The 19,532-nt window shown below is 36.6% G+C and overlaps 1 protein-coding gene across 6 annotated transcripts in view; it reads right to left on the bottom strand.

Annotated features, from left to right (window-relative positions):
* The window catches only part of LOC131041396 (haloacid dehalogenase-like hydrolase domain-containing protein At2g33255), a 125,507-nt gene extending 107,954 nt beyond the window's left edge, over nt 1-17,553 (bottom strand). For 3 of the 6 annotated variants that reach the window (XM_057974457.2, XM_057974458.2, XM_057974455.2), the window contains exon 1: nt 17,079-17,549. In XM_057974457.2, the coding sequence (XP_057830440.2) occupies nt 17,079-17,421 (343 nt within the window). In that variant the 5' untranslated portion in view covers nt 17,422-17,549. Of the gene's footprint in view, nt 1-17,078 lie in introns of all 6 variants that reach the window. The other 3 variants (XM_059213900.1, XM_057974452.2, XM_057974456.2) reach the window with 3 other exon arrangements.
* Nucleotides 17,554-19,532: the final 1,979 nt, after the last annotated feature.

Consider the following 19,532-nt stretch of genomic DNA (forward strand, 5'->3'; position numbering starts at 1 on the left):
GCTCCTAAGGCATGATTTGGTAGGTTTTGATGCATATTTGCCCTGAAGAGGAGTTTTTGGACCTTAAGATGATGAAAGCTAGCCTCAATAGAGGATTTCACTCTTGACCCTTCCAAAGGGTCCAGAGCGAAATCCTCCATTTAGCCTTCTTTTGCCCTAAGAAACCTAGTTTGACTTTGCCTAGGCTAGTTGAGTGATGGGTTGCCTTGATTAGGATGGAAGGAAGTTGGTTTTATCAAGCTTGAGGGAAGATTGGGTGAATAAGGTGCTAAATCAGCCTGGAATCATAATTTTCGCTCATGACCCTTCCAAAGGGTCCAGAGCAAAAATCCTTATAACACTCATTTTTCTTCCTTGTTTTGGACAGGCGTTGGTTTATTAGGCATGTTGTGTGAGTCTTGATGTGTTCTTGCCTTGAGAAGTGTTTTGAAAAGTGAGGATCTTGTCCAAAATAAGAATTTCGCTCTTGACCCTTCCAAAGGGTCCAGAGCGAAATTCTTCATAAGCCTCATTTGCTCCCTTGTTTTGGCTACCAACCTTGTTCCATGGGCAAATTTGGAAAGGAAATAACATGTCTCAGCCTTTTGAGGTGATGGAATGTAGAAATGTGAAGGATTTTGGCCAAGAATGAGATTTTCGCTCCTGACCCTTCCAAAGGGTCTAGAGCGAAAATCCTTAAACACCTCAATTTATCACTTGTCAAGACCAAATTCCTAGTTTTCAAGGCATGTTTGGGGGAGTTTTGACATGTTCTGACCTTAGGAGGTGAGTAAAGGTGGATGAGATGAAGATTTTAGCCAAGAGTAGGAATTTCGCTCCTGACCCTTCCAAAGGGTCCAAAGCGAAATTCACTATAATCCTTATTTGCTACCTTGAATGGGCTTAAAACTTGGTTCCTCAAGTGGAAAACAATCTAACTTTGCTTCTTGAAGTGGTTTGAAGTTTGAAAAGTGAGCAATCTAGCATGGAATGAGATTTTTGCTCCTGACCCTTCCAAAGGGTCCAGAGCGAAAATATTCTTAAAGCTCATTTCCTCCTAAGTTTGACTAAATTTTGATTTGCAGGGTATCTTGGAAGGGAGATAGCTTGTCTTTGCCTCTTGAAGATGTTTTGAATTGAAAAAATGAAGAATATAGCCCAAGTCAAGATTTTCGCTCCTGACCCTTCCAAAGGGTCCAGAGCGAAAATCTCTCTAAGAGGCATTTCTTTCCTTGTTTGGCCAAATCTTGATGACCAAGGCATGTTGAAGGAGAGAATTGACATGTTGGAATCCTTGGGGATGCTTGGAAGTTATGAAAATGACGGATTTTAGCCAAGAAAGGAAATTTTGCTCCTAACCCTTCGAAAGGGTCCAGAGCGAAATTCCTTATAAGCCTACTTTTTGACCTTTCTTGGACATGAAACCTTGTTCCTAGGGCAATGAAAGATGAAATTCTACCTTGCAAAGAAGTTTCAAGTTGAAAAAATGATGATTTTTGGTCAAGAATGAGAATTTCGCTCCTGACCCTTCCAAACAGTCCAAAGCGAATTTTCTCAAAACCTCTCTTTGCTATCAATTTTTTGCTAGATCAAGTGTGGGATAAGGTAAAATCAAGGAGAAGTTGCCCCTGAGAGTGACTTTAAGTTGCTAGAAACCATTCCAAAGGGTCTAGAGCGAAAATCCTAAAAACCATCTTTTCTTCCAAAATTTGAGCAAAGTTAAACTTGGACAAGGGTACAAGAAGTCATTTGGATTGCCTTAGAGTGGATTTTAGTCGCCAAGAATGCAAATTTTGAAGCCAAATGAGAATTTCGCTCCTGACCCTTCCAAAGGGTCTAGAGTGAAATTCCTAGAATCACCCTTTTTTCCTTACAAATCAAGTCAAGTTTTTGGTTTTTATACCCTGGAGAGGAGTGAGGCAAGGTGTTCTAATCTTGGAGGTGGATTGGAGTTGAAAAGATGAGGAAACAAGCCTAAAATAAGATTTTCACTCCTGACCCTTCCAAAGGGTCCAGAGCGAAAATCCTAAAAACCATTTTATCCTCCAAATTTTGTGCTAAGTCAGGCCTAGACTAGGGTGAGAGAAGCTATTTGGAATGCCTTGGAAAGATGTTTGACCTTCAAAAGTGTGAATTTTGAGCTAAAAGGTGAATTTCGCTCCTGACCCTTTGAGAAGCTATTTGGAATGCCTTGGAAAGATGTTTGACCTTCAAAAGTGTGAATTTTGAGCTAAAAGGTGAATTTCGCTCCTGACCCTTTGAATTTTGAGCTAAAAGGTGAATTTCGCTCCTGACCCTTCAAAGGGTCAGGAGCGAAATTCACCTTTTAGCTCAAAATTCACACTTTTGAAGGTCAAACATCTTTCCAAGGCATTCCAAATAGCTTCTCTCACCCTAGTCTAGGCCTGACTTAGCACAAAATTTGGAGGATAAGATGGTTTTTAGGAGCGAAATTCTTCATCTACCTATTTCCTCCTTGTGTCAAGTCAAGACTTGGAGTCCTAAGACGAAGTTGAGGCTAAATTGATGTTACTTTGCCCTACAAGATGAATTGAAGTGAAGAAAATGAAGAGTTGTGACCTAAAAGGTGAATTTCGCTCCTGACCCTTCCAAAGGGTCCAAAGCGAAATTCCCAATTTCACTCAGATTGCTCATGATAAAGATCAAGGCGAAGAGTTGGTTGTGAGGTAATGTTGAAAAGAGGTCTAAATTTTAAATGAGCCAAGAATGCAAATTTCGCTCTTGACCCTTCCAGAGGGTCCAGGGCGAAATTCTTATGAAGCCTGTCCTTGGAAAGAATCTTGAGCAAACTTCATTTTGATGTCTTCTTGTTGATGATTTAAGGTATAAAATGCTATGTCGAAATGAATTTATTATGTGTCCTTAATCATCTTTTGGGTTTGTTTTGCAAAGGAAAGAAGACCATAACAAGGACGATCTTCTCTAGTCCAGCATCATCAAGGGACGACCTTTTCGGTCTAGCATCATCAAGGACGACATCTTCCAGTCCAAGGTACATCATCCATCCTGCACATCAAAGACAAAGGAAGATAAAGCAAGGGTTCGTTGAAGAAGCTGATAGTTTCAGAAGAGTTAATTAAAGCTAGCTTCGCAACATCATCAAATTGAACATCAGCGAAGTTCCGAGTGTCAGGCAAGGTGGCGTCCCAGTCATCACTCCTCCATGTTGGGTTGATCCACCTCAGCGTGTCCAAGTTCAATGTACCTAACTCATCAAAGATGACACAAACTTCAATGTACCTACCCCGGTTATCCATTGGTCGAATATTCCAGAGAAGACATGTGTCCAAATAATGCAATTATTTCATTGGCCAGAATTGAGTTTGTTGTAACAAACCCTAATTAGGGTTTTCATTGTAAAATCTCGGCCATTGATCTCAAGTTGATCTGAGCCATCGAATTGTATAGAGGGCACTATATAAGCCCTGGCTCCTCATTTGTAAAGGCTAATAGTTAGTCAGAAGTTAGAAGGTGAATAGTTAAAAATAGTGAATAGTCAGTTGATAGAATAGCAATTAGAGTAGAATAGAAAGAAAAGGCAAAGATTGTTGCCAAGATGTTGTTGTAAAAGACTTGTAAAGCTTCATTGAAGAAATGGTGAAATCTATGGGTCGATTCAACAATTTGCATGGTCTTTATACTTCTCAGATTTGATTTCATGTTATTAGATGAGTGGAAGAAATGTGTTTGATTGATGGTGAAATTTGTATATCCATACTACTAGCAGTTTGTTGATTGCAAACTTGCCTTGTGTAGTCAACTGGAATCATTCAGCTTAAGCTTAACTTCAATTGTCGCTTCTTCACTGATATGCATCAGCCTGATGGTGTCTATGCCTGTAGCGACGATCTAAACATCATAAAGTTTTCCTCCGAAGATCGCACTAACCTTGTGGAGATGGTCCTGGGATGTCAAAACAAGATTTAGTTAGAATTTCATCAAAGGTCATTCATTGCTCCTACATTCTTAGTATCAGAATTAGATCCTTCCCTCGCCCTCATCCTTTTTCCTTTTTTCAAAAAATCTAGGCTAGTGAAATCATGTGATTCCAGCAAATCAGACGTTTAGGTCGTCAAGTGTAAGTCCCCTTGTGATTCCAGCAAAATCACATCATACCACAAAGAGCCTATCCACACGTAGAGATCCTACATAACAGAACCTTGGAGTTACTCCGACTGATCCTTCAATGAGATCTTCAGCAGTCGGGAACTTTGTTCAAGAGAGGATAAGATACTTCGGTATTTTATTCTGTGTTTGCATGTGCATAAAAAACACATCAACAGGTACCATATAGTAGTGAGGAGTCTATGAACATCTAAAAATTTATCTTTGATTTATTTAGAAGCTACAGGAGGTTAGCAAATAAAGTATTATTACTTCATGTTTTTTATTAGTGGTAAAACAAGTTTTATAGGGACTTGAAAACTCTTACAAACAGATTTTATTGGGATCCGAAACCCACTGAAGGAACACTGCTAGAAAATATAACATAGACCAACAACTGCCAAACAAACAACTAATCAACTACAAACAATAGCAGAACAGACAAGAGAAACCCAACCTTACATCCTAAGTTGTCAATTTGGGTTCAACTTCAAGTTTGGGTTCAGGGATCTGATTTGCTGGTCTGACTAAATTTTTTTGGGAGGTTTGGGTTGATTTTGTGGTACAAGAAACATACAAAAATCATATATGTGTGTGCAACTAGTATGTTTATCTGCTCTAATAAATTCTGTTCAATGTGAATTATAAATTTGTTATACCAAGGCCAGATATATGAACAAATATAAACTAACAAAATCATTCATCTACAGCCATAAATAGTTGTTATTTACTTACATTGATGATGTCTATCGCTTGTTGTTCAATCTACTGTGAATTATGTGTTATGATGCAATGTTCATATGTTAAGAGCACAATCCTAAGCCTAAGTAGTACCTTGGGTAAACCCAAGGACATACAAGGACTAGAACCAGTACCTGAGCCGAACCAGAACCAAAACCCAAGCTTGCAGGGAAGAACCTGGTATCTTAGGTTGCATCATCAAGGCCGTAGCCAAAAAACCTTCCAGCTCAAGGAAACAACAATCCTGAGCCCTAGAAACAACAAGAAAAGAAAATCAAAGATTAAGACCTTTAATATCCGCTTTCCTTCGATACATGTGCATGAAACCCTCACCGTCCTCAAGCTCCAACATAATCTGAACAGTAGAAGCAAATCTGAGAGCCACTCTAGAACAATTACAATCAACGTTACTTCAATGAAGATGGATGAAACTTTTACCTTCCTTAAGCTCTGCCTTAGTAGGAGCAGCAAAAGCAAATCTGACAACTACTCTTAAAATCCACCTCAATAAAATGAAAAGAGTGAAAAAAAGGGCAGCAGCAGCCCCCTTACAACACGTCCCAACTTCCCCAACAAACCCGACTCCACTTCAATAGTAAACAACTCCACCTCAATCGAATCAAAAGAAGAAATAGGAAGCAAATGCTGGAAAACAATACACCCCATCCACACTCCCACCATTTCAACGGGAAAAACAAGGGAAGAATACACTCCCTTATAACAGCTCGGGATCTTAGAAGCGAGGATGTCTAAAATATCCATCAGCCATAGAGCATAGTACCCAAAAGAAATTTTGCTTATAGAGAACTCCACCTCAATAGGAATAGCCTAAGCAAGAACCATAAACAACAAACCCATGGCAACCACTAACCAAAAACAGACTTCTAAACCTGGCCCCAAAGAAAAAGAGGCAATCAACTTCAAACAAATGGAGGAACACAAAAGCACCTGAAAAGGGACAAGCCTCTACAAACAGAAGAAGAAGCTATCATCACTCCTTTTTGACCTTCAATCTCCCATATGAAGCTCAAAGAGCGTAGACACAATGGACACCACTAGACACACGGGAGAACGAGGCATAAGAAATCCCAAAAGACACCCAAAAGGGCAAACCAAACCAGACAAGCAGCAGTAACAGACCACATCAATAGCCAAACCGACTCTAAAACTAAACTCAACGCCAACAAACACCATCATGGAGCGGAAGAGGAACCCAAGATAAACAGCACTCAGATCACCAGAAAGAAGAAAAGAGGGTGTAACCCCTTCATTATAAACACCCACAACTAGGTGATCAACAATACAACTTGCAACAGCCAAAACAAAAATACTTTCAACAGCATCCGCACAAGAGGACAAAATCGTCACAGCACCTATCCGCTACTTGAGAGCGACATTCATTCTATAGCAAGCCATGGCATCTATTTCATTGCTAATAGCACGACCATACTCGAGAAAAGCCCAAGCACTAAAAGATCTTGCATCGTACATAGCACCAATAGGACAAAACATCATTGAAAAGTTGGAGAAGTCATCATCACCTTGAATAGGAATAGGATTGAAATACAGAAGTCAATATGACTAGGCTGATTGTCCAATAAGCTACTTTTAGCCTCGTGAATGTTAAAATTATCTTATTCTTCTTCTTCCCCTTGATATTTTTTAAGAAAAGACCCAAATCAAGATATAAAGAGATGAATATTGTGAATATTATGATATAAACTCAATTTCAACTTGAGTTTAACATATCTCATTCAAGGTCAGATGCAATGTTCATGACGGCCACGCAGGGCAATTGGTTGAGTCTGATATGGTTGCAAGGGAAGGTAAGCAGAGGCAGCTGTGCAAATGATACAAAGATAGAAGCTGCCAAGATGGGTGTAAAGATCTGACAGGGGCAACAACAGGATGTATTTAAATCAATTTCCAACAAACAAAGGCCAACACATGCAAGTCAACTAAAGAAGTGAATAAGGCCTGGAATGGAAGAACGCCAACTACAATGGAAACGCAAATAAAGACAACAGAAATAGACGAATTGGAGATGAGCAAGTGCAAACGCAGAAACAGAAGCAGAGAGCTGAAAACCTTCTCCCAAAAAAATGTAGATAACCAAAGGATGGAAAATCAACCAAAAACTGAGAATGCATTAAAGGTAAGGAAAATATACCAAACACTATAATATCAGCCAAGAAATAATGGAGCTGAAGCTAGGCTTGTTCAGCACCTGATATGGCATCAGAAGAGCTGAAAACCTTCTCCCAAAAAAATGTAGATAACCAAAGGATGGAAAATCAACCAAAAACTGAGAACGCATTAAGGTAAGGAAAATATGTCAAACACTATAATATCAGCCAAGAAATAATGGAGCTGAAGCTAGGCTTGCTCAGCACCTGATATGGCATCAGAATATACAACAAAACACCATGCGAGAACATAGTTTGAACAGCAAAAAAACCAAGAGACACAACAATTACATTTATGTTTTACACTTCTCACTGGCACATGTAAAATAAATTCACAGATGATGATGATGACAGTTGGATAAGGAAAGACCATCCAACATGCCGACAAAATGGGCATGCAAATTGTTTCTCAGTTATTTAATCTTGCATGCGGTCAAAGGCTCCTGATAACCACACCATGCGGAAGGAGAGATGTTTACAAGAATAAAAAATATTTGCAAGTAGTGAGATGAACATGAGGAGGAATTCATATTACATGTAGAGCCCATTTTTTAAAAGCTAAATTTTGGTAATCCATATCTTATATGCAATGCCATATGGACTTTTCTTTTAATACAAAAATGTAATTTGTATTCATCTTGGGGTTTACTGAACAATTTAATTCTCCCCAAATATTTGTTTTTTATAATTTTGCAACTTATCCCAACGGTTACTAGTTAATCATTGTTTCCTAGATTAGCACCTGCCCTTGCTGGGGATTTGTCCAGCTTTCCCAAAGAGAACATATCCAATAGGCCTTAAACCTAAGTCACCATCATGGCAATTGCTTCATCAACCACTAGACCATGACCTTGTGGACTATGGTCACTTGAGACATAGCTTAGTCTATAGCTTAAGAGCAAGATCAAGACATTATGGTTCTACCTTCTCATTTATAAGTACATTAAAATACAGTGTCGATCATAAGTAGTAAGCAAAGCCTACATATGATCAATGAATGAACATATCCTCTAAGTTTCTAACACTAAAACATTCAAAACAAACACGTATACAATTAATGCCATTAAGTGTAAGTAATAAGAGAACTGATTAGCAATTTAGATCACCACATTTTGACAAGATGATATTAAAAAAAAATTAAGTGCCATTAACAAGCAAGAGATCTCATAATACCGGCGTGTTGCTGGAATGCAAAACATTACATTTGTTCAAACTATGAAGCTTCTTGGTGGGATATAGTAGGTTGTGAAGCACCACATGTCATTTGGATCATTTCTGACCCACGTATAGGTTTTATACCACTTAAATAGCCCTAAAACAACTCTGATATGCCTGAATAAGTTAGAGTAAAATATCATAAAGGAAAAGGTATATTCATGGGAATAAGATAACCAAGTGTTATTACAAAAGAATATGATAGAAAGGCATTATGAAGAGACATTAAGAGGCTAGATGAAAAAGGAAAGTGGGAGATAAGAACATGGATCATATGAATTATGTATGTGTAAAAATAAGGAAGATGATAAGTGTGAGTAAAGTGTGAGATGATAAGTGTGAGTAAAGTGTGAGGAATGAATTATGAGACATGTATGAGCCATTGAAATATATTAATATATGATTTTATGTATATTGGTGTATATAATTTCTTGTGATCTAGTGTGTATTTATTGCATATCTAAGTTCTCCCTTTTTATTGCATCACACTAAGGTTTACTGCATAAAATTGAGGATAAAACCTTGGACTCTGGTCTAGGTTTTCCTGTCAATATTCGGTTCCATTGTCTAGACCTCCATCGTTGTTGCATAAAGAGGGACATCAAACCAAAGAAAGAAATTAGTGATATATCAAACCAAAGAAAGAAATTAGTAATATATCAAACAAAATAAAGAAATTAGAGGTAAATCATACCAAAAATAAAATGAAATTTCCGGTTTACTTTTTCACTTATGCATGGTGAAGGTAGTTGTTATGAAGAGGTGTCATAGTGCACAATAAATGCAAGCCCTATAGGAACCAGGCAGTAAGGTGATGGCATAGAGAAAGGAGTAGATCTAAAAAGGCATGGCCACTGAGACATGTGAGGTACAATGCTTGGGGAAAGAATAAAATGAATAAGAAATGTAGGATGAATAAAGTAGAAGAAATAATGAGATATGGAGAATAATATTAGAGAAAGAATGAAATGGTTAGCAAATTTGTTGAGAGATCACCAATTGGGAGAATCGTTGAGATCATGGTACAAGGACCCATTGAAGATGAAGATGTAAGTGTTTAGAAAGAGAGATATTAGAGGATAAGGGTGTTTGAGTAGTGGTAGCCAACACCAAGAGGTTTGAGGATAGAGTCGAGAAGGTGAGAAAAACAGAAAGGTACTTGAAATGAACGTATCATGAGGAAACTATGGAGAAAATTTAGGCTAGGGAAAATTTTGGCAAGATATAGGAGGTTACACATGGCATTTGGGTTATTTCTAGACCCATCTATGGGTTATCAGTATCACCTCTAATATGCCTAAATAAGTTAAAAATGAGTAAAGTATCATAAAGGAAAAAGAAAATACATGGGAATAAGATAACTAGATGTTATTATGAAAGGATATGACAGAAAGCCGAAATGAAGAAGCACAAAGAGGCTATATAAGGAAGGGAAAAGTGCAAGATGAGAACTTGACTCATATGAGATATATATGTATGAGAATAAGGAAGGCAATGAGTGATAATAAAGTATGAAGAATGAGTTATAAGACTTGTTTAAGCCATTGAAATATATTAATATGTGATTTTGTATATATTTATGTTGGTATAAAAAAATTTACAATTTAATTTATACTTAATGCATATCTAAGTTGTTCATTTTTGTTGCATCCATTCAAGATTAACTCCATATAATAGAATTTAAAACCTTGCACTCCGTTCTAGGTTTTTCTCTCAAAAAGTTTAAAAAGAATGCAGATAGTCCAGAAATTGTTTCCTCCGAAGTGCTCAAATATTTTCAGCATATTTGAGGGAGGAGTAAAATCTCTTACTTTGGTACAAAGCAGAAAAGAAAAAGCAATCGAGCAAATAACATTTAGCACAGGCAACATGACCGGGAAAAATTCATCAGAGTGCATTACAATATTTAACAAATGGGTCAAATTGAAGCAGATGGAGTGAATAAGTGAGATGAAACAAAACGATACCCAAATCAGCATTGCATTCAATGGTTGCAGTATGGTAATCAGAGGGCAGACCACCACTTGCATCAGTTGTTCGCACTTCGAACAGTTTGCAGGCTGTTCAGACAACAATGACCTTGAACCGTTGTGTTTCTTGTGTTGAAAATAATAGCTAGCTCGGATACCTGATTATTGAATTTTAATGTTGTCAATGACAATTAAAATTCATATGTATTATCTCTCATGTAAATCGAATTATTGGGCTGGACCCAAACATGTAACGTGGAAGGCAAATAAATGTATTTTGGGCTGGACCCAAATATGTAACGTGAAGGATGTAAAATGACAATGTAATATAAATAAATAAACATGCAAAGCCGACTTGGGGTATTGGCGCCAAAAGGTTGATATAAAACTAACAGCAAATGAAGTCATTCCAATCATCATCTACTATGGATACAATCTGCTCTCCAATATTGGCGAACTCTCCTTCACTTGTGCGAACTTATTTAAGGCTGTTGTTAGGCGAAGTTGTCAAGATCTTCATGCGAGCTTGAAGGCTCTCCTTGTGCGATTCTGGTCCAGTCTCCCTTAGACATTTGTTGCTGATCTCCCTTAGTCATCTGCTGTTGATAAGAGCTGCATCCTTCATTGTTCTACTAACTTGCTGTTTGGACAGCAATCTGAGATAAGTTTGTTGTATTGTAATTGCCTACGTTTGAGATAATACATATTGTATTTTGGTGGCTGGGTTTTTCACCTCCAAGAGGGAGGTTTTCCCAGGGTATTGGTGTGTCTTGTCTTGCGTTTTCTTTGTTGTTACTATTCATCTACAGTCTGTTATAATCTGATTGCATAAAATTAACATCTGATTGCTTGAAATTAACATGGTATCAGAGCTTTACGTTCATTCTAATCAGATTATTAGTTGTCCTTCACTTTCAGTTTGTTGTTTTAGTTTTGCAAGATGGTTACAGGTCTGAAAGTAGAGGACAGACTTGAAGGTGCCCTCAATTTTACATCATGGAAGGTTTGTGTCCTCCTTGCTCTTGAAGAATTAGAGCTGTTACAGTTTGTGGAAGACATGGATCTGACTGAACCTTCGGATCCGGGAGAGCTAAAGCAATTCAAGAAGAATGCTCTCAAAGCAAAGAAGTTCCTTATTGATTCCGTGAAGGATCATCTTGTTCCAGTTATCTCCAAATTGAAGACAGCCCGAGAGATGTTTAAACATCTAGAAGGAATATATGAGATCAACAACATCAGCCGGACACTTACATTGAGGCAACAACTTCTTCAAGTCAAAATGAGCAAAGGAGATTCAATCATGTCCTTCTTCATGAAGATTTCAAAATTGGAGGACCAACTCAGCGCCATTGGAAGCGATGTTGTGGACAAGGATATTGTCATGATTGTTTTGAAAGGTCTTCCTGACTCTTGGGATCCTTTCATTCAAAGCATAAGTGGAAGAGCTGAATTCCCTTCCTTCGATCGCCTTCGGTCAGATTGCATTCAAGAGGAGTCACGCCTTGCTGCTAGAGAAATGCATAAAGGCTCTCATGGAGGAGATCAACATGTGCTTGCTTCTCAACATGTTAGAAGAAAGGGAGGCCATTGGAAGAAGAAGAACTTCAAAAGAGATAGAGACTTCAGACCTCCTGCTTACGATTCAAGGAAGAAGCCAAGGGATCTTTCACATGTCTGTTGCTTCAGATGCGACAAGTTTGGACATTATGCTAAAGAATGTCAGAACCCGACCATGCAAGGAGAGGCCAACCTAAATGAAGTTGCAAACTCAGAGGATAATGAAGACTACCTCTTCATTTCTGCCTTGTCCAGCAATGTGCCAACCGATAGCAACACTTGGTTGATAGACAATGGTGCATCTAGACACATCACGCGATATCGAGAGCATCTCTCAGACTTGATGGAGAAAGAGTCCAACCTTCATGTGGTAATTGATGATGATGCTCGGTATTCGGTAAGAGGTTTTGGTAGCACTTCTTTAAATTTAGAATCTGGCATGTCCTTGCATCTTAGTGATATTTTATTTGTCCCTGGAATTAAAAGGAATTTAATTTCTATTTCTGCCCTAGAAGATAAAGGTTATCAAATAGCATTTTCTGAGGGTAAAGTACTTGCATGGCCTAAGAAATCTAGTATTAAATCTGCTCGTGTTATTGGAAATAGATATGATAGTTTGTATAAGTTTTCAGCTAACCCCATTCGAGCACTCATTCATGAAGCTCCTGAATCTAGCGAGCTATGGCATAGAAGGCTTGGTCATCTTCACCATTAGGCACTTCCTTCACTTGAAAAGATGGTTAAAGGTATGCCTAAACTTAATCAATTTCATGATGATGCTTGCAAAGGTTGTGCATTAGGTAAGAACACTAAAAGTCAATTTCATAAAAGTGAAAGTAGAGCTAAGGAAAAATTAGCACTTGTTCATTCTGATCTATGTGGACCCATGTTTGTTCCTTCACTTAGCAGATTTCTATACTATGTTACATTTATAGATGGCTTTTCTAGAAAAACTTGAATTTACTTTCTAAAATCTAAAGAATCTGATGAGGTGTTAAGTACGCTTAAAGAATTTAAAGCTCTAGCTGAAAATATGTCTGGTAAAAGGATTAAAGTGTTAAGATTTGACAATGGAGGTGAATACACCTCAAGTAGCTTCAATGACTTTTGTGTAGAAAAAGGAATTAAGAGGGAGTTATGCATTCCCTACAATCCTCAGCAAAATGGTGTAGCTGAACAAAATAATAGAGCCATTGTACAAGTTGCCAAAGCTATGATTCACAAGTAGACCTTCTTATGGGCTGAAGCATCCAAGACTGCAGTGTACATTCAGAATAGATGCCCTCACCGTGTCCTGAAGAACATAACTCCTGAGGAAGCTTTCACTGGAGTCAAACCAAATATCAGCCACCTAAGGATCTTTGGAAGTCCTGTCTATGTTCATGTGCCAAAGGAAAAGAGGACTAAGTTAGAGCCTTCCGGGAAGAAGGGTATCCTTGTTGGATATAGTGAATCTTCCAAGGAATTTCGCATCTACATTCCTGGTCAAAGGTACATTGAGGTAAGTAGGGATGTCACCTTTGAAGAAAATATTGCTTTCAAGAAATCTAAAGGTTATCTTATTGATATTGATAAAGAAGTCAATGATAATCAAAATATGGATATTGATACTAACCCTGAGATTCGGAGGGAATCTATTGAACCTCTTGAACCTATTGACCATGATGATCCTCCTGAGCCTTTGGTTCCAACTGATGGACCTAGAGACATTGCAGTTAGCAAGAAAAGACCTCTTTGGGCTAGAAGCACAATTCAAGCTGCAGAAAAGTTTGCAGCTCCTAGTGGCACTTTCAGAGAAAGTAAGAGACCTCAGAAGCTCTCCAACTATGCTGAAATGATGTGCAACATCATTGAGGTTGAACCATCCAACATAGAAGAAGCCATGAACTAGCAAGCACGGAAGTTAGCTATGGACGAAGAGTATCAATCCATCATCAAGAATGATGTTTGGGATATTGTGCCTAGACCTAAAGGTAAGTTTGTTGTTTCTTCCAAATGGTTGTTTAAAATTAAACATGCTGCTGATGGTAGTATAGAGAAATATAATGCTAGATTTGTAGCTTGTGGTTTTTCTCAAAAGAAAGGCATAGATTATGAAGAAACATTTGCTCCTATTGCTAGGTATACTTCCATTAGAACAATTATAGCTATTGCTGCAGCCAAAGGTTGGAAATTACATCAGATGGATGTAAAGACTGCCTTCCTTAATGGTGTTATTGAAGAAGAAGTCTATATTGAACAACGTGAAGGTTATGAGATTCATAATAGAGAAACTAATGTGTGCAGATTGAAGAAAGCTCTCTACGGCCTCAAGCAAGCTCCTAGAACTTGGTATGAAAGAATTGATAAGTACTTAGTCAGTTTAGGTTTTTATAAGAATGATGTTGATCCTAACATTTACTTTAAAGTATTTAATGGTGAAATGCCAATTCTGGTTCTATATGTAAATGATTTATTTCTAACTGGTGAAGATAGTCTCATCATTAGGTGTAAGAAAGAATTAGCTACTAAATTTGAAATGAAGGATCTAGGTCTAATGCATTACTTTCTAGGGTTAGAAGTGTGGCAAAGCTCTAATGAAATTTTTCTAAGTCAAGGTAAATATACTATTGATATATTGAAAAGATTCGGTATGATGGATTGTAAAGCTATGTCTACTCCTATGGAAACTAGCTTGAAGAAGTTGAGTATTTCTGCAGCTAACTCTGATTTTGCAGATCCTTCAGAGTACAGGCAATTGATTGGATCCTTGATGTATCTAGTCAACACTAGACTAGACATTTGCTATGCAGTGAGTGCACTTAGCCAATTCATGAACCAGCCAAAGAATGTTCACTTGGTGGCAGCCAAGCACATCCTGAGATACTTACATGGAACAATTGGCTATGGGTTGAAGTATCCAATCAACACAGTAATCAATTTGGAAGGCTACTCTAATTCTGATTGGGCTGGAAGTGTTACTGACAAGAAAAGCACTTCAGGAATCTGTTTCAACTTGGGTTCCGCTATGATCTCTTGGGCCAATAGGAAACAGTCCTCAGTTGCATTAAGTACTGCAGAAGTTGAATACATTGCTTCAAGTGTGGCAAATTGAGAAGCAGTTTGGCTTCGCAAGCTTCTTGTTGGGTTGTTTGGACAACCTTGGGAATCCACTGTTTTTAATTGTGATAATCAGAATTGTATTAAAATGTCTAATAATCTCGTGTTTTATGACAGGTCAAAACACGTGGAAACTCATTATCACTATATCCGTGATATGACACAAAGAGGTGCCATCCAGCTGAAATATATCAGCACTGATGAACAGGTTTCTAATGTTCTCACCAAGCCTCTAGCTCGAGTGAAGTTTGAATACTTCAGAGAGAAACTTGGAACTGTGGAGAACACAACATTAATTGAGAGGGAGTTTCAATCTTAGTGATGCAATTTAGTTTGCATCCTCCACCCTCTGCGGGCAATGCAAGGTGGAGTCACCCTCTGCAAGCAATGCAAGGTGACATTGTATCCTTCTCTGGGAGAAGATTGAGGTGTAAGACCTCTTCCACCCTCTGCGGGCAATGCAAGGTGGATCCATCCTCTGCGGGCAATGCAAGATGGACATCATGAAATGAGTTCATGATATTTATGTGTTTTATTGCAGGTATACTCTACGGAGCTTATACATTCATCCTTGTGGGAAATGCAAGATGAAGGTCATGAATGGATCATGACAAGTGGTAGCTATCCTCCCTAACTAAGGAGGAGTGTTGAAAATAATAGCTAGCTCGGATACCTGATTATTGAATTTTAATGTTGTCAATGACAATTAAAATTCATATGTATTATCTCTCATGTAAATCGAATTATTGGGTTGGACCCAAACATGTAACGTGGAAGGCAAATAAATGTACTCAAACATATAACGTGGAAGGCAAATAAATGTATTTTGGGCTGGACCCAAATATGTAATGTGAAGGATGTAAAATGACAATGTAATATAAATAAATAAACATGCAAAGCCGACTTGAGGTATTGGCACCAAAAGGTTGATATAAAACTAACAGCAAATGAAGTCATTCCAATCATCATCTACTACGGATACAATCTGCTCTCCAATATTGGCGAACTCTCCTTCACTTGTGCAAACTTATTTAAGGCTGTTGTTAGGCGAAGTTGTCAAGATCTTCATGCGAACTTGAAGGCTCTCCTTGTGCGATTCTGGTCCAGTCTCCCTTAGACATCTGCTGCTGATCTCCCTTAGTCATCTGCTGTTGATAAGAGCTGCATCCTTCATTGTTCTACTAACTTGCTGTTTGGACAGCAATCTGAGATAAGTTCGTTGTATTGTAATTGCCTACGTTTGAGATAATACATATTGTATTTTGGTGGCTGGGTTTTTCACCTCCAAGAGGGAGGTTTTCTCAGGGTATTGGTGTGTCTTGTCTTGTGTTTTCTTTGCTGTTACTATTCAACTACAGTGTTATAATCTGATTACATAAAATTAACATCTGATTGCTTAAAATTAACATCTTGCACATTTGGCTAATGTGCAAAGGACTTAATAGACATAAAAAGTGCATGCTGATTGAAGTGGTTGTGATGAAATAGAATTGGAAGAGGGGTTTATAAAAGTGTAACTCAATCTCCCCATTGCAATAAGGTTGCTCAGAACGCTTGTGCATATTCAGGTAAGTTATGATACTTAGTGCATTTGACAGCGATAGATTTTCAAATCCATATCACATTAATGTCGGTCCATTACAGCACTCCGGAAACAAAGGGCACGTAAAAAACTTTGAGGGTAATATTCGACTCTTAACTAAAATATTACAGTCGGCTGACATTTCATCGTTCTTCTTCTGCTTTCCAATCGGTCCCTAGTTCCCCGCCTTATCCTACAATGTCCCAGCTCCGAACCTAATGTGCTAAGTCAAAAATAAGTGGAAGAAGTTAAAGATGACTGAAAGCTGAGCTAAGGTTGTTCATGCTAGACTGACTATATATGCATTAAAATTAAAATTTTGGCAGGATTTGACCCCTGCGAATTCAATCAACCCCCTGACAAAATCAATTTGTCAAAACAGCCAAGAAAAATGAAGAAAAGAAAAGAAATGGAATGGGAAAAGACTCTCACAATCATTACAATTCAGTAAACATTCAACAACCTTCAATTTTGACTGGCTCGGTAACGAGACAAGCGGGCAATAGTATTAGTAAGCTACTAAACTTTAACATAAGCATTCTGATACGAAGGAGATTAAACAACGTTAAAACCCTATATGAATAAGCAAGTATATATATACGATGCTCAGAAGTAAATAGAGACCAGGCATAATCTGTAAGCGCTCATGAGCCTCACGCTCCATGTCAGTAATAATAGAATAAGCTTTCTGCTGCCTCTCAGGACTCCATTGCTCGATTTCGTGAAGAATATCGATACGAGAGGTACTTCCAGATTTAAAGTAGTGGTGATCGTCGCCGAGAACCTTGCGTTTCATGAGAGCGAAGTCGATAACTGGAACGGTCAGGGTCCCATCCATGTCGAACACTACTCCTTTTAATTTTGGCTTTAACGCCTCCATTGATCCGCTTCCGCTTGGCTTTACACTAGCAGAATTCAACGATGTGGCCATTACCGGCTTGCACAATAACCTAGTTGCCAAAAGCATTGGAAATCTGTTCGGAAGACTTGCATTGACGCTTAATGACTTTGTCCCTTCACAGCCTTTCAGTTTTAGATTCCATCCATCAGGTTATACGAGCGTACCCATTCCTTTCAAAATAGTGGGAAAATCAAAAACTGTAACATTATATTTTTTTATTTTGAAGGCTGCCACAAAGTGGCTACTAGTTGCCTTTAAGTATAGTTTTAATAATAATTATGATTTAATTTTAATAATGATTATATTTTTAAAATTATAATAATTAAGATCAAAAAAAATTAAACATAATTATTTCATAATAATTAAAATTTTGTTAGAAAAAATAATATAAATTAAAGAAATCTTAATAAATTTTTAATTTCACAAAATAAAGTTAAATAATTGAAATAGTTTTAGATTTAAATCTACTTTAAAAACTAAAATATAATAAACAAAAATGTGTAAACAAAACTATAAAAAAAATTAAATATTAAGAAAAATTAAAATTAATAATAAATAAAGTGTTGATAGATAATAATTTTATTTAGTCAAATTAATTAAATAAAAATAATAATAATTTTTTAAATTCATTGTCATTTAAATATAATAAAATATGTATAAAAGTATAATTAGTTTTAAACATATTAATTCAATAAAAGAAAACTATAACTAAAAATAACAAATCAATTTATTTTATTATAACATAACATTTTTTTTAGTTATGTAATTATTATTATAAATATATATCCCTTAAAATTTTATACAATTTGATGTTTTTATCATTTGATTTGATTATAGATCTATTTATGTTATAATAATATATTATTAAAATAATATAACATTATAAAATTCTATATTTATTTTCCTCTATAAAATATCTATAATACATATAGCAATATAAAATGCATCACAAAAATAAAAAGATTGAAAAAATTAAAACTTAAAATTTGTTTGTGATTGGTTCAAATTATTTTTTTTAATAACTAGTTAACTGGAAAAACAAAAAACTCATTGCAATAGTATTGCCTAACGGCAAGTACTAATAAGTACTATAAAATTATATTTTATATTTTTTCTTTTGAAGGTACAAATATTATTAATATTAGATTTACTCTATGATGACAGCAAAGGGTGGAGTGTGAAGAGGGATAGGGTTCTAAAGTGGGTATAAGAGTTTAGTAAAATGGGTCCCTTAGTGGAACATTCATATAATCATATGGTATTCAACTTATCCTAAAAACAATCAATTATGTGATGTCATACTGCACACCAATAAAACATGACTTATTGCACAACTATTTGTCTTATTTTATATTGGGACCATATTGAATAACTCAACAAAAAGCATGTTGATGTGACATCATAATTGAGCATGTGGACTTAAAACCAAATTCTATAAGCAAGGGACTAAGTGATAAGTAAGTTGTACAAAATTGAGAGTGATTTGAAATACCCACATATGATTTTGAGAGCTTTGAAGTTAAGGTGCTCCACATTGGGCCCTCTCTCCTAGTGTGTGAGGGTTAACAAAACTCTTATATTTTATCTTAAAGTTTTGAATAGTTTACATGTCAAGATAAAATAACTCTTGAGCACAAAGTAGTTTCAATTTGATATCTTGGCATTTTAGACTAGTTTAATCATTTTTTTATCTTATTGAAAATTAACTGTAGATGCAATTTATCTCCTAATATAATCAAGACATCATTTCATTTTTTGTAATCTATTTGCATGTCAAATCATTTTAAATTGAACATTATGGATTGTGTATTTAAAGACGAGAATCTAGAACATCTAGGGTCATCAAAAGTTCTTGTGAAAAAACTCACATGGCACTTGCATTATTTATTTGAGAGATGTTATACTTTAGGCATTTTGCATCTTATGTGTCCTTTATGTTTTTTAATTTATGAAGTCGGCAAAGGGGTTTCACTAGGAGCTAAGGAAGCTTCACATTTCAATCCTCTTATAATAAGCCCCAAAAGGTGTTTGTCAACACTACATTCATCTAAAGCAAATATCATTCATAGGTGTGCAAGTTTCAAGAGTTTATGACAATTCCAAAAAATATTGTTGTGACTTAGACAAAATTGTGTCACATCAAATAGAACTACATATGATAACATGTTACAAAGTAG

Source organism: Cryptomeria japonica, chromosome 11 (assembly GCF_030272615.1).
Source record: "Cryptomeria japonica chromosome 11, Sugi_1.0, whole genome shotgun sequence".
NCBI lineage: Eukaryota > Viridiplantae > Streptophyta > Pinopsida > Cupressales > Cupressaceae > Cryptomeria > Cryptomeria japonica.